General features: G+C 52.3%; 1 protein-coding gene across 1 annotated transcript in view; it reads left to right on the top strand.

Moving 5' to 3' along the window:
* FLT4 (fms related receptor tyrosine kinase 4) overlaps window positions 1-14,651 on the top strand; it is a 56,447-nt gene extending 41,796 nt beyond the window's left edge. The window contains exons 12-30 of the mRNA XM_075715042.1: window positions 790-898; window positions 1,907-2,266; window positions 2,516-2,662; window positions 3,329-3,460; window positions 3,747-3,853; window positions 4,156-4,291; window positions 5,098-5,202; window positions 6,690-6,803; window positions 7,042-7,130; window positions 7,427-7,574; window positions 8,146-8,240; window positions 8,587-8,709; window positions 9,140-9,251; window positions 9,624-9,723; window positions 10,206-10,311; window positions 11,235-11,374; window positions 12,048-12,168; window positions 12,950-13,035; window positions 14,432-14,651. Of these exons, the coding sequence (XP_075571157.1) occupies window positions 790-898; window positions 1,907-2,266; window positions 2,516-2,662; window positions 3,329-3,460; window positions 3,747-3,853; window positions 4,156-4,291; window positions 5,098-5,202; window positions 6,690-6,803; window positions 7,042-7,130; window positions 7,427-7,574; window positions 8,146-8,240; window positions 8,587-8,709; window positions 9,140-9,251; window positions 9,624-9,723; window positions 10,206-10,311; window positions 11,235-11,374; window positions 12,048-12,168; window positions 12,950-13,035; window positions 14,432-14,651 (2,550 nt within the window). The remainder of the gene's footprint in view (window positions 1-789; window positions 899-1,906; window positions 2,267-2,515; window positions 2,663-3,328; window positions 3,461-3,746; window positions 3,854-4,155; window positions 4,292-5,097; window positions 5,203-6,689; window positions 6,804-7,041; window positions 7,131-7,426; window positions 7,575-8,145; window positions 8,241-8,586; window positions 8,710-9,139; window positions 9,252-9,623; window positions 9,724-10,205; window positions 10,312-11,234; window positions 11,375-12,047; window positions 12,169-12,949; window positions 13,036-14,431) is intronic.
* The last annotated feature ends 850 nt before the right edge of the window (window positions 14,652-15,501 follow it).

The raw sequence follows: 15,501 nt of genomic DNA, 5'->3' as shown, positions 1-15,501 counted from the left end.
CGTGAGCCAGGAGGAGGAGAGCAGCCTTACTCCCCAGCTGCCTTTCCCGGCTTATTTGGAGGCAGCATCTCCTGGGTTCATGCTCCCAGGACAGCAGCCTGGCTGTTTGCCCGATCTTAGTCAGTCATGTCTTGCCAGACGGAGCGGGGAGGAAGCTTTTAGGACTGTGTCTATGTACACTTGGAATTTAAAGGGAGAAGATGACAGATCTTCCTGAACTGGTGAGAGCTGGGATGCTTTCACAGGTTTGATTTCCCCTTATGGATAAAAGGAGTGCTTGCAGGTTTGTAAGTACCTGTAAAGTCCACTGAACACTGTGGGACACTAAGCAGTCACTTCACTGCAGAGGGCTCAGGGAATCAAAGCCTTGGTGTCCTTTCCCCTTCTCCCCACTGTTACAAAGCTCGGCAGGAGCTTAGCCATCCCCTCAGCCCTGCATCATGTTCATGTCCCCCTTGCTGGGCACAGGCCTGTCCCCGTTGTGAGCCAAGGGGCTTAGCAAGAAGTTTGCTCCCATGGAGAGGCATCTGTGCTGACTGGGCTCCGTAACAAGGAGCAGAGATCAGGAATAAAACCATGTTGTTGTTGATGGGGCCAGCAGATGAGGCTTGAAATGCACAAAGGGTTATTGAACAAGGGGCTATTTTTGTATAACCCTTTCCCAGGTACAGTTGCCGCCTGGGACCAGGCTTGCTGTGTACTTTGCTGTCTGCCAGAGAGCAGCACCAATCCAACTTCTCTTCCCTCTTGCTCTTCCTAACTCCTTCTTATGCTCTCTTCCCCCATCAGACAGTCAGCAAACTGGCCATCCAGGAGGCCAACGTCTCAGTCATGTACAAGTGCATTGCCTCCAACAAAGTGGGTCGAGACGAGCGGCTGATCTACTTCTATGTGACCAGTAAGTACTGCGGACATCCCCTCTGCCTGCATCAGCCAAGCTCTCTTCTTGAAATAGGCAGGTCCCTAGACCTGCCAGGTCCTGTCATTCACAGTTAGCACCTTAAACAGTGACCGAGAAGCCAGCAAGAAAGCAGGGCTACCCCAGAGCTCTGCTGAGTGGCAAAAGCCTGGAGCCCTGGCAGCAGATAGCACCGGCAGAGTTTGGCAGGCAGACGTGGGGATGAGCCGGCCCTGGCTGTGCCTGGGTCCTGGAGCAGCCCTGGCAGGTCCAGGGCTGGGGCTGTGCCTGGTCCAAGAGCATCCTCTAGTGGCACTGCCCGACCCACGCCCGGGCAGGGTCCCCACGGGATTTTGGTGGTGGGAGGAAGCTGAGAGAGCCCAGCAGTGTGGGCTGGAGTCACGGCCCATATGGGGCTGCACAAGCTTCCCGCCTGCCGAACCCCGTGCTGGCGGGAGTCTGTCCCTGTCTGCTGGGGACAGGGAGCCCGGCAAGGGCACAGCAGAGGCTTAGCCTCGTGCCTCTCCGGACAGAGCCCAGACGCCTGGGCTCGTGGTACTTCATAGGTAGTACCTGTGCTGTCAGAGCCACCAGCTTTTGTGGAGGCAGATGAACACCTTCAGTCACTGCTCCAGTAATGCTCTGCGTGTGCAGTTGTCCAGCCTGGCTGTGTAACTGCCTGCACGTGTAAAAGCAGGCACGTGTGCAATCCAGAATGCTGCAGCTGAGCTGAGAGCAGTAACAGCCTAATTCAGACCTCCCAGACTTGTTTCACTTGTGACCCTGTCTTAATTTGAACCTGGGACTTCAGCATATCCCTTAGCACTCACTGCGCTTCAGCTGCTGGTTGCTAGCAGTTTGCATGTCACAGTTCTGCTCTAGATTGGTTTCCTTTACCCTGGCTGAGGACAGGGGGGTCGCAGAGAGCTGAGCCCAAGGAGACAATTTAATTGTGTCTGGCAGCTCAGCCATGAAAACTCATTCACATGTTCATTTCCTTCCTGAAAGCCATTCCAGACGGGTTCGAGATTGAGTCCCAGCCCTCGGAAGAGCCCATAGAGGGGCAGGACCTACAGCTGAGCTGTAATGCGGACAACTACACCTACGAGAACCTGCAGTGGTATCGGCTGAACCTCTCCAAGCTCCATGACGAGGAGGGCAACCCCCTCGTGCTAGACTGCAAGAACGTCCACCACTATGCCACCAAGATGCAGGGGGAGCTGCGCTTCCAGCCCGACTCCAATGATGCAACCTTGCTGCTCACCATCCCCAACATCTCCCTGGGCGAGGAGGGAGACTACGTGTGTGAGGTGCAGAACCGGAAGACGCGGGAGAAGCACTGCCACAAGAAATACATCTCTGTGCAGGGTGAGGGTCTGCAGGGCAGGCGGGAGTGATGGAGGAGAGCTGGTGCTCTTGCTGCCATCAGCTTCCCAGTCCGTCCCCAAGGGAAGCCACACAAGCAAGCTAAACTCAAGGTGGCAAAGGCAGGGCACCTGGGTTCTCAAGACACCCTTCAGCAGGGGTCAGAGACCCAAAGCCCCCCAGGAACACAGATATTCTTTTGATCAATCAGTTTCTCATTTTCCCCTCCTCCTCTCTGTGCTGCTCCTCCAGCCTTGGAGATCCCCCGCCTCAAGCAGAACCTGACAGACATTTGGGTGAACATCAGCGACTCCATAGAGATGCGCTGTAAGGTGGATGGCAACCACGTACCTGAAATCAGCTGGTACAAAGACGAGAAACTGGTGGAAGAAGTGTCAGGTACAGTGGCCTGGGGGTGAATCAAGGGCAGGACATCATATCCGGCGGCTGGAGAGCTGAACACTGCTAGGTTCTGGGAGTTGCTGTGCCCAGGCAAAGGCACCCATTCTCTGAATTGGCTGAACTCTGGTTTTAATCATGTTCTATCGCAGTGTGATGCAGTCTCACCAGCCAAGTCTGTGCCCTAGGGCCTGGCTCTGCACTGCCTGTACATGTGCACACTCAGCTGGAGAGCAGAGAGAAAGACAGAAATCATTCATCTTCTTACTCCCAGCCCAGTGCCTGGCATCTCTGCTCAGGCAGGGACCAACCGAGATCCCACGGAAGGAACATGGGAAGGATCCAGGCACATTGCAGAGGGAAAGGAACAGGTCCTGGAGCTGAAGCAGAGCCTGGCACACCAGTTGGGCTGCCTGGGCACCGACCCCATCCAGCATTGTCTGCGGGGGTTTCATTGCCTCCATACACTGCCTGGGGAAGGCCCCTCCAGGGTTCTTCTGGGGCCATCAGGCCACAGAAGACAGCCTCTACCAGCTGGTGCAATTTCATTCTGCCATCTAAAATGAACCAGCCAAAAAATAAGAGCCTTATTTTGAGCCTGAATGAGTCCAGTATACTAATCCCCCCTCCCTGTGAGTGACCACCGCAACCCTCTGTGCCTTACAGGGATCGACCTGGCAGACTTCAACCAGAGGCTGAGCATTCAGAGGGTGAGGGAAGAGGATGCTGGGCTCTACCTGTGCAGCGTCTGCAACGCTAAGGGCTGTGTGAACTCCTCGGCCAGTGTCTCCGTGGAAGGTACCAGCAGCCACAACACCCCTGGGGATGAAGGGTGGGGAGTAGGAGTGTGGCCAAGGTCCCATGCTTCTTCCCTGTGACACCAGGCAGCGGGAGGCAGTGAAAGCTCATAGGCCTTGCTGGTGGCATGGTGCTCTCACAGGAGGATCTGTAGTCCAGAGCACGTTTAGTTCAGGCAAACATACCTCCCCAGTCTCCCCACACCCTGAAGCCTGCTTCAAGGGATGGCTGAGCTGGGGCACAGAATGGGAATCTCTGAAGCTACGGTTTCCCTCCTATCCCACAGGCTCTGATGACAGGACCAATGTGGAGATTGTCATCCTGATTGGGACTGGGGTTATCGCTGTTTTCTTCTGGATCCTCCTTATCCTCATCTTCTGTAACATCAAAAGGGTATGTGACTGTCTCTGTCCCAGGGCAGGGGAGGTGGCTTTGTGGGGCTTTGGGCAACACCGTTGCTGTGATGTGGGGCTGCATGACAGCACCCACTAAAAGGAGGTCATTGAGTGTTGCTTCAAGCGCTCTCACTGCCAAGGACAGGGTGCAGAAGGGCTGTGGTAAAGGAGGTGTCAGGGAATGGCCTTTGCCAGGGGGAAGCAGGTCAAGGCAGGCAAAGGAACCAAATCCCCTCTGGGAGTCAGCACTCAGCACAGGGAGGGCATCTCCTCACCCTTTGTGTTGGCTGATTCCTGCAGCCTGCCCACGCAGACATCAAGACGGGCTACCTCTCCATCATCATGGACCCTGGCGAGGTGCCCTTGGAGGAGCAGTGCGAGTACCTGCCCTATGATTCCAGCAAGTGGGAGTTCCCACGAGACCGCCTGCGCCTAGGTGAGCCGGACCCCCTCTCTGCCACGGTGCGCTGCAGCCAGGGCTTCCCAACAGCCCTTCAAACTCACCCTTCAGGTTTCTCACACACCTCTGTATTTAATGCCTTCTCTCTGTCTCAGGCTTCCCATCTTCTTCCCCAGATTGTCCCTAAAGCCCAGCTGTGCCTGGGAAATCTCTTTGGGTCTGACTATGGACAGGTCTGAGACAACTGTAAGCCCAGACTCTCCCAGTGTACCCACACAGGCATCACTGAGACCAGAAGACCTCTGGGCATGCTTTAAAACACATCCCCATATTCTCCAAGTGGCAATCTGGACAGAACAGCCCAGTCCACGGCAGGTATCCGGAGTTCAGGACCAGGATTTCGTCCATTATCCTCCTCATGCTGAGACACCCACCTGCAGTCTCTTCCCTCTGTCTGGGAGGGTTAAAAGGGCTGCAGACTACCTTTGAAGCACAGAGCAGTGACATTAGCCCTGGCTGCTCTGCTGCAAGGTGTCACATTTACCTTTCCCACACGCTCTGCTCGAGGGCAACAAACAGCCCCTCACTTCTGCAGGGCCATTTCCTTCCTCTGCTTTGTCCATGCCAGCTCTGTCTCAGTTCCTCCCATCATCCTTTCTCTTATTCTCACTGACAGAGCAAGCAGCCACCTGGGAAGGGCACACGTTCCACTCCTTCCTTTTCCTTTATGATGTTTTTTCTTTCTTCTTCCCATGGTTTCCTGTTGGGATTTTTGTTTTTTCATTCCATTCTGCCTGTGCCACACCTGTCTTCCTTCACACTGCCTCTCTCCTTGCCCATAGGTAAAGTCCTGGGTCATGGTGCCTTTGGGAAGGTGGTGGAAGCGTCAGCATTTGGGATCAATAAAAGTAACAGCTGTGAGACCGTGGCAGTCAAAATGCTGAAAGGTATGTGGACAGCGAAGCAGAATATGCAGTCTGTGTGGAAAGCAAAGAATGAGGCATCTGTGAGGGGATGTCCACCCTGTCTTTTGCATAAGGCATTTGTCAATGCCCTGGAAAATGTTTTCTCTCCCACAAGCACTCCTGGGTGCTTCTGCTTGAGTCAGCCCTGAACTAGGGGAGAGGAGCTGGAGCCAGCCTTTTAATTTATGGCTTCTTGGCCTCAACACAGTTGATCCTCTTGGGCTCTCCTCATGGATACTTTAGCCCCATTCAGCTGCACTGGCAGGCAAATGGCAGAGCAGAAAGCAGGAACTTGGGGAACTCAGCTTTCAAGGAAATTTAGCTGTCTGCAAAGGCAAAGAATGAAATCTGTCTCAAAGGACAAACAAGAATCCAGAGCCCCTCTTTGGCAGATCACTAAAGGAAGTGTTGCTCCCAATTGCCTTCTTCCAAACGTGCCTGTATTTTGTGTTTACGGGTCAGGTTCAGAGCTGGGTAAGGAAGCAGGCTGCAGCTCTTACCCAGCTCTGAGGACTAAATTGGCTTTGCACCCAAAGCCTGGTCAATCCAGAGTGAGATTTTAAGCTTTTATAGCTGTGCTTTCAAACAGGCATCCAGAACATTATTCTGTAATTTGCACCCAACAAAATACCAAGGCAGTCTCTGGCCAGCAGTGGCCTGTATGTGGAAACCGAGTCACGGCTCATCTAGGCAGCACTTACCACTGCAAGTGTACAGATGATCTGCACGGCAATTGCAGAGGGAAGCCTGGCTGTGCAATGTTGCAATGTTGTGGCCCATCAGCTGCCTTTTGAGAGGATGCTTCTCTCTCTCAGACTAAATTTACAAACTCCCAAGTTAGGCAAAATGGGGAAGCAAAGAAGTAAGAAAAAGGCACACAAAACCATAGAACAAACCCTGAGGGTAAAGCAGAGGATCAAGAGTTGGTGCGAATTAGGCACTCAGGAAAATGCAGTAGAGAGCGCCAGCAGGGGCACAATGCTGTGTTTGCTATTGGAGAGGAATCATAAAAAGATATCCTGGGTTTGAACTGAGACAGCTCCTGTCTTCAGTTATGATCAAAAGACTCAGATGCCTTTTGTTTCTAATTTTCCTTCAAATTGTTTTATGGCTCGTTATCTCTGTTTGGAGGCTGAAAGGGCAGAGATTCAAACATGTATGTAAGCCTCAAGTGATCTTCTTCCCTGCACAACTATCACAAGGAAAGATCTGTTGGGCACAGGCTGTGTTGTCCTTTGCTCTGGGTCCCTGCACCTGCAGGGAGCACCCGACATGTTACAGCAGGGATCCTGGGAGCTCCAGACAAGGCGCTGACATTTCATATGGAAACATGCAATAACAAAATGTACCAAGGCTTTGGGGTCACAGCCTCCTCAGCAAGACTCACGTTAACACTCTGCTAAGAGAAACGTGGCAAGGGGGAGTGAAAAGCTGTGAGGAGGCATCATGACATGGTCTGTGTGTTTCAGAGGGAGCAACCGCAAGCGAGCACAAGGCGCTGATGTCAGAGCTGAAGATCCTCATTCACATCGGGAATCACCTCAACGTGGTGAATTTGCTGGGTGCCTGTACGAAACCCAATGGTAAATACCCCAGGGCAACAGGCTGTGCCAGCTCCAAGAGATCAGTGCTCGTCCCCTGTGCCCTTTCTACTGGCCATGTGTGTGACTGCAGGGACATGTGGGGATGTTATCGGTGTGCCTGTGTGCACTTAGGGCACGTGCCACAGCTCAGCGGGGCTGCACATAACATAAGTCGGGGCAAATTCTGACCATCCCAAGCCTTCACCTCTTCCCTTGACCTTTGGTGTCTTCTTGCCAGGTCCACTCATGGTTATTGTTGAGTTCTGCAAGTATGGAAACCTCTCCAACTACCTGCGGACCAAGCGGGAAGGATTCAGTCCTTACAGGGTAAGTAGCTTCCTTTGCCCCTAGGGACCTGTCCCATGTCTCGGGAAGGAAGATGTGTAGCCTGAAACATGATCTGACAATGGGACAAAGACACCATCTGTCTAGCAGCAGATCAACTTTACACAGTGATCTTGGTTCATGTGCACATCAGGGAAGTAATTTCTTTCTGCAATGGAAGATAGGTGCTTCCAGGCCAGAATTACAGTCTAAGAACAGGAAAAGACTGTGCAGCTCGTGGGTGCAGGGGTTACAGTGTGTGTTGCCTGCTGAGGGTTTTGTTTTGGTCTCCTTGCCAGGAGAAGTCTCCCAGGCTGCGTATTCAGGTCCAGTCCATCGTGGAGGCAGTGAGAGCAGACAGGAGGAGTCGTTCTGGGACTAGCGACAGCGCTATCTTCAACCGCTTTCTGATGCACAAGAGCCAGACAGCACAGCTGATCCAGGAAGGTAATACTCCAGCCTTGGCAGCGGCTCCTCACCTGGCTCACCAAAGAAATGCCCGACTTGGCTAACTTGGGAAATGGGTAGGGCATGACAGTGGGGAGCTGGGTCACAGCCTTGACGCTGATCACTCCACTGTTGCATGGCAGTTCCCTGAACAGGGCTATTACAATCATCTCTTGTCACTTGTAATAGACTCTCGAAACCCAGAAGGGACGATTAAATCCCTTCGGATTTTTTTTAGCCTAAAGAAAGCAGAATTGAGGAGGATTTCAGTGGGTCCCCCCTAGGACAGGAATGATAAGCTCACCTTCAAAGTCCCTTCCAGCCCTGTTCCCCACAACTCTGACTGACATGTGCTGGAGGCTGGACTCATTCTCCTCACACTTGAGCAGGTTCCTGCTGTGTGCTTCTGCCATCTAAGCAGAAAACCCTAGAGGGGAGCTGGTTACTCCAGTTAGCACTGAGGACTAGCTGTATCTCACCAAGAGGCTGGTTGTATCCCGCAGTCCTGGAGAGAGGCCAGGCGGACAAGAGACCGCTCACTGTCTAATCATTTTCTTGTACTCCTGGACAGTGGATGACTTGTGGCAAAGTCCCTTGACCATGGAAGACCTGATCTGCTACAGCTTCCAGGTAGCACGTGGCATGGAGTTCTTGGCATCCCGAAAGGTGAGTTCGCCCTTTCCTTCGCTCCCCTCTTCTTTTGTACATGCCTGACCGCAGAAGGCCTGCCTACAGCCACTTTACAGGTGACACACAGAGAAATTCAGTGATCTGCCTCACACTTCTGAGGAAGTCTGAGGTAGCCCTGTGTACACAAAGATGGGAAATTAGTCCTCTTGCATTTCATCCTCTCCTTAACCATCTCCTTTTGAAATTTTTATCTTTAGCTCCTTCCCACTTCCACTGTTCCCCCATCACAGCTCAGGTTCGCAAGGGGAGGGGGGTGCTCTGCACTTTCTGATGGTGGTTCCTGTCCCTCTGATTTTGCCCCTTCCTCTTCATGTGCCCTCAGTGCATCCACAGAGACCTGGCGGCTCGCAATATCCTGCTGTCACAGAACAACGTGGTAAAGATCTGTGACTTCGGCCTGGCCCGGGACATCTACAAGGACCCCGACTATGTCAGGAAAGGCAGTGTGAGTGCCATCTTCTCAAACCCTGTACAGATTAGGCCCCCTTGAGGTGTTCATGAACTACTCTGGGGATGGATTAAACTGTGGAAAAGATGAAAAAGGAGGAGTGGAACCACTTGTGTGGCTGGGACCAGGAACCTTTGGCCCAATGATGTATGTGCTGTCCTCCTCCTCCACCAGTAGACCTCTGTCTCCTTCCTTCTGCCTCTCAGCCTGTCATTAACTTACTCTTCTTCCTTTATACTCTTTCCTCCCCTTTTCAGTGTCTCCATCCCTCCCTCTGGCCTAACCAAACCTCCATTCCTCCATGGAGAGAGGAGCAGGGCTATCAGCTCTGATTTACTTTCATCCCTTTCATCCCATTGCTACAAGAAGGGCTGTCCTGGGACATGTCCCGAACTGAACACTTGTGCCTTGCCTCTCCCTCCTGCAGGCCCGTCTCCCACTGAAGTGGATGGCTCCAGAGAGCATCTTCGACAAGGTCTACACTACCCAGAGTGACGTCTGGTCCTTTGGGGTCCTCCTCTGGGAAATCTTCTCATTAGGTGAGTGCTAATGAGGGTCACATGCTGCTGAGGGAGACCTCTCTTCCCGTGAAGCAGCTTGGTGGGTAAGTCTGTGCAGGAGGCCCTGACACTCTGAAGCACATCTAAGGAGTGATGGGAAGAGATGTTGGTGTAGGCAAAAAAAATAGGGAGGCCATATCCACCCACAAACACAGTGATGGGGAGACAGCCATGCAGAGGTGGCCTCCAGCTCACTGAGGCAGAGGGACCTGTCTCAGGCAGCACCAAGGACTTGGACTGTGTATAAGAAGTGACCACATCTCCCAGTGTTTTGGGAGGAAGGGAAGTCTCAGAAGGACTGGTTTCTAATGGCACATTTCACATTCCCACCCCTCTTCAAACTTCTTTTAGGGGCCTCTCCATACCCTGGAGTCCAGATCAACGAGGAGTTCTGCCAGAGGCTCAAAGACGGTACCCGGATGAGAGCCCCAGAGTACGCCACAGCAGAAATGTGAGTCAGAAACCCTTCAGACCCCAGCACTGGTCAGAGCAGAGCCCTCTGTGGGGTGGTAGAAGCCTCCCAGATCCCAGCACAAGGCAGGACAGGCCCCTCTGTGGGTTGCAAAGACCTTTCAGCCAGGGTGGGGGATGAGCCAACACATCCTTCACTCCAGGCAGCTGCCTGGAGGGCAAGCCAGATGGGTTCGAATAAGAGCTACCTAGGTACCCTTGCATTCTGTAAGTGGCCAGAGTGCTTGCCCGCTCTGAAGGTTATCAGAGGTGTCAGAACTAGCTCCTTGTGCACTGTTATATTCAGTGCACAGTGAACCAACCCCCTTCCAGTAGGTCCACAGAGCCAGTGTGCTGGGGGGTGCCGAGCTTTCCTTCACAGTGGGGGTACATGCTGTCCCAGTGGGCGCCACGTGGGTGGGAGCTGCAGAGTGGGGTAGGAGGCGGTTTCTGTGGCATAAAACCAGCATCTCTTCTTGGCAGTTACCGTATAATGCTGAGCTGCTGGCACGGTGATCCCAAGGAGAGACCAACTTTCTCTGACCTGGTGGAGATACTGGGGAACCTTCTTCAGGAAAATGTCCAGCAGGTGAAAATCTCTCTGTGTCCCTGCTCAGCTCCAGACAGCTCTTTCTTCTCCCACTGCTAGCTCCCTTGCTGTGCCCTCCTCTGACTCCCTGGCCAATGCAATACCTTTGTGTAGACCAAGGGATAACACAGTGTTTCCTGGATCAGAGAGGTCTGTTTCCCAGAGCTACTGGGGAGCTCATTTCTGCAGTAGCCCTCTCACTGCATCCTAATATAGCTCCACTCCTTGCAGGGCGCATACCCTCTCAGTCGTCATTCCAGTATTTCCATCCTAATCCCCAGATGCTTATTTGAAATTTTTCAGCTGAGTCAAGGCCCTGGCACTCCTGCCTCCCACACACCCGCATAATGAAAACCAGGATTTCACAAGGGTTTCTGAAACTCTATCCTCAGATCTAAATGTCAGGGCCATGTGAACCAAATAACTGTTCCATTACAGCAGTCAGACATACAAATTTCTCTGAAATTTACTAATCACTGCCATGCAGTAACTCACCAGAACTGTTAACTGCGTCTTGATGTCCCATTTCATAAGATGATAGCTACATGCTTAAATATGAGTACTGTCTCATCCTGACGTCCCTGATTTTAACCTTTCAACACTGGATCCCAGCAGAGGCATGACTAAACCACGGTGACGTGCCCCCAGAGCACATGTAGGCTAGAGTCCATGTAGGCTAGAGAACTGTACGTGCCATAGGACTGGGCTGTTTTCCTGCTCATACACACCTTCATGCACCCGCAACACTCACAGCTACTTAACGCAGAGGGCGCAGAAATCTCCAGCCAGGTATTTTGTCCCAGACAAACAAAAGACAAACCAGAAACTTTCCTCCCCAGCTCTGACAGCTTCTGCTTGTAGAGCCCCTTCTTGTGGAAAAGCCCTCCCCTTCTTGTAAGGCCACTCACTGTTCTTCCTACCAGGAAGGGAAGGATTACATCCCGCTGAACGACTCTCACAGCTCAGAAGATGATGGTTTCTCCCAGGTGCCTTCCTCCGCCCAGCAAAACTCAGATGAAGAGGACTTTGACATGAGGATACGCTGCCACAGTCTAGCAGCAAGGTGAATCCCCTCTGAAAAGGGCAGAGAGAGCCCAGCAGGCAGCCGGCAGCCTGAGCTGTAAGGGAGCCTGAAGAATATAGGGTGAACCCGGTAGCAAGAGGTTGGAAAAATCACAGGTGATCAGGTGTGATCCAAGCATTTAGGCCACAGCATCTTGCTTATAAAAGCAAAATCACTTTCCTTTGCTGATGAGAAAGAGCCTATGGCATTCCTTCTCCTCCCTCCAACTATACTGCCAGAGCGTCATGTCCCACTAAAGGCATCATGGCTCATCAGGCACGTGAGGAAAGAAGGTGTCAGCTGCCCTTCTGCTAGTGCAGGAGCTTCATCCTATCTGTTCCTAACTAACCAAAACAATTAGGCCTAGGCTTCTCATCTCTGGGGAGCTGTGATAGTGTGATGCCTGGGATCTATATGGCATTACTCTGCTTATCCAGAGTGGAGAGGTAATCAGGGTCTGATTCGATCAGGAAATCTGAGTGCTCCCCACTGCAGAAGAGGTATGGGGTTAAGAAGCCTACGGTGACCCTGTTCCCCTCCCAAAATCCACCATTTGGGTCATCCGCCTCCCTGCATACTTTGGTTGCTTGGAGAGGAGGTTGGGTTCAGGTCCTGTTTAATCAGGATGCTGACTCTGTTGGTTTTACTGAATACAGTATGCTTCTGTCGGCAGATACTACAACTGTGTTTCATTCCCTGGTTGTTTGACGGGAGGAAATCAGATCAGGTGTCCATCCAGGATAAAGACTTTTGAAGAGTTTCCCATGACACATACAATGTACAAGGCACACCCGGTGAGTAGCATCTGAGTGGGGTTGAGCAGGGGGCAAAGAAATGTTCAGCTGTTTCCTGACACCTTTGCTGTTAAGACCATGGAAGGAAGATCACTCCTATCTAATGTCAGTCTGTCTGTGTCATTCCTGTTCAGTCCGTCCAGTCCTATGCACATTCATTTCTCCACCTGGCACACAGGGGTTTCTCTACAGCACAGCTCATACTGCCTGAATGTGAAATAGGGATGTTAGATCTACAAGCAAGGATGATAAAGGACCTCAGAGAAGAGACTGCTCTTCACCTGTCTCGTATGTGTAAACATGGCCTGGTTAAGCATACTGAAATCCAGCCAGGACTAGGTAAATCCAGAGTGTTTGTCTGCACCTCCCCTATCTTGACCCCACAGCAGTGTGCAGTAGGAGCCCTCCTGGCCTCTCTAAACCAGGCTGGTACTTATATCTTCTATAGTGGCAAAACTTAAGTCATCACCTTAGTCTCAGAGGAAAATCTCACCTCTCACAGATTTGATGGTAATACATCTTCCATGCAGGGAGCACTCTTTTCTTCCCCAAAAGTGGCACTGAACTGCACACACAAATCCTACCTTTACCTTACTGCTTTTAAGAAGGCACCTAAGAAAACCAGTTCCAGCAAGACCATGGAGCATGCTGGTAAAGTGCCCCTACTCCTTTTTTCCCATCACAGATAGACATGATCTCATCTCCTGACTGATTCCTCCTCCCTTCCCACTCTGATCAGCCGACAGGGATGTTACTGATAACTCCTGTTGCTTCCTTCCAGGACAATCAAACAGACAGTGGGATGGTTCTGGCATCTGAGGAATTTGAGAGGATAGAAAACCGACACAGAAAAGAAGGTGGATTCAGGTACTCCTTAAGTCTAGCCACTCAGACCTCCCTGCTGCCAAACGCAGTGAGACCAGGAGGCAGCTCTCGGTGTCTCCCCGTAGGGTATGCCTCCTGGGGCTCTCAGCAGCAGCAGGGCTGTGGGCCCTGAACCAGATAAGTCTACGCACACATTAACGAGAAGCAAAACGCACGAAGAAGAGACTTGCCTGCTGCTTCCTAGGCTTTAAAAATATAAACTGTGCCCATTCAACTGATCAAAACATGTTCCACGGGGTATGAGAATGTGCCCCTTAAGATAATGAGGCACAGTGGAGTGACGGTGTTAATAGGACTCTTAATGCTTATTGACATTTTCTGGTGAAACGTGTCAGGGCTTGTTCAAGCAGTAGCAGGTGGGATGGATGGAAACTATGCGGCTGCCATCTCCCTCCCCCAGCCCTGACCCATGTGGTAAAGGGCCCCGACGAGGCATTGCAGGGATGGTACAGGCCTTAGGACTTCCCACATGCCGGTACTGTGCCTGGCAGGTTGAGCTGGCACTCGCGGGGCTGAGGATGTTATGGATGGTTATGTCCTTGCCCCTGGCTTGGAAACTGGGTGAGAACCTGTCTAGCTCATCTCTGCTTGGTGCCAGAGCAGGCTGGGACCTTGTCTCCGTGACAGTGTATTGAGTGAGCCATGTCAGCTCACATGTAGACAAAGCCAATGCCAAGCCTCTTCCTCACCTCCTCTGCCTCCCAACATCAGATCAGACTGGTCATTGTCTTCTCCCTTAGCCATAGCCCTGTGGCCTCTCTGCTGTTGTATCAGACTGTCTCCTGCTTCTTGTCCTTGTCCTCTTTTCCCTAAGGCACGTTCCCGTTGTCTGCTACACCATGGGCTACCTGGCGTCCCATCTCCTGAAAAACTCTGCCCTTAAACCTCTCCTTGAATGTGTCCCTGCCCTCGCTCTTGTGACTTCTGGCTAGTCAGCCAGTATTGGCAGGCACTGAGGTGGGGTTGCTGATTTCCTCCCGCATCTTCTTTGTCATCTTCCTTTGTTTCCTTTCCCCCATCCTGGCTGTTGGTTTGTATCAGTTTCTGTTACTCCTGCCAGGTCTAGGAGCAATTGAGGCAATGTTTCTCCCTGCTCATTGGGGGCCCAACCCTTCCCTGGGCTTCCCAAAGGTATCTAGAAGAGCTGAAATAACTCTATCGCTGAGTTATGTGCAGATCTTTCATAAAATACACAGGCTGTGCTTAGGTTTAGAGCACGGCCTGGTGTTGTGCTTTGAAATGGAGGTGTAGGTCCATTCCTGACCCTGCCTCTGCCCCGTGCATTAGCAGAGGATGTTTCCTGAAGCTGGGATCTCTCTAAGCAGGACAGAGGCTTTCCAGGAGTGCTCAGATTGATCTGTGTCTCTCTCCCTCACAGCAGTAAAGGGCCCAGCCGAACTGCGGAGCTGCCAGGGGAACAGTCGGACCTGCGGGGCAGATGTCGGCCGTTGTACGGGTCCCAAGTCGGAGGCCAGACTTTTTACAACAGTGAATACGGGGAGCTGTCAGAACACTCTGAGGACGGCAGCTGCACCCCGCCCGGAGAAGGGGCCAGCCCCCCCACTCTCCACGCTTCCTTCTTCTCCGAGCAGTACTAATGGCATCAGGCCGCGGAGGCGCCTGCCAAGGCATCCCCTCTCACCCTCCAGGCGCATCATCAGGGTCACTCAGAGCTTCTCCTTCAACCTATGCCCAACCCCAGCAGGGAACCTACCCCGAACGGATGGGGAACACCAATGTCCTTGGAACCGCAGCACGGTGGCCCACGCAGCAGCTCCAGCTGCAGCTTCCCCGTGCTGGGACTGGAGAGAGCGCCTCGCTGATTCCTCGCGTTTCTTTTCTTCCTGTGGCTCAGACAGATGCATTCTGCCAGCGAGTGGGTGCCTGTGTTCAGCACTACAGTACCTTCTGCCTAGCATCCAGCCTCCACTCAGATCAGCTTCCCATTCAGAAAGCCCATTTCAGGTCAGATATAAATAGATCTGTCTCAGTCTTGAGTTTCTTCCTGGTGTGCAGCCTGAGTGTTTTTCCTTGGATTGCTTCCTCCTCCTCTCCTCATGATGTCAGCTGCTGAGCTGCAGAGCAGAATCAAAGGGAAGAAATCCCCAGTGGTATTAGCAGCAAGAGCAGGACATTTTAAAGAGGTGTATGGAGAGATCCCGAGGGATCTTTGTAAATGTTCATGCACACTGTTCATTCTGGGTGGGTGCCAGCCTCTCCATCTCCTCTGCAGGCAACACCCACACCCCTCTCATCTCTGCTGGGGGGAAACCTGTCAATCTGCCTTATCACCAGGATTATTTTAGCCATCTCAGCACAGCTAGTGCTGAGTGGGTCATCAGCTGATGGCTAGAGTCCTCCCAGTGAGATAAATAGCAACTCTTTTTACAGGCCCTGTGCAAAACAGGGTTTTATATACTCTGTACTGGGAGCAGGTTACTCACAGGT

This window comes from Pelecanus crispus, chromosome 8 (assembly GCF_030463565.1).
Source record: "Pelecanus crispus isolate bPelCri1 chromosome 8, bPelCri1.pri, whole genome shotgun sequence".
In the NCBI taxonomy this organism is placed as follows: Eukaryota; Metazoa; Chordata; class Aves; order Pelecaniformes; family Pelecanidae; genus Pelecanus; species Pelecanus crispus.
Note: the sequence above shows the minus strand (reverse complement) of the source record. Positions and strands in the feature narration are given on the sequence as shown.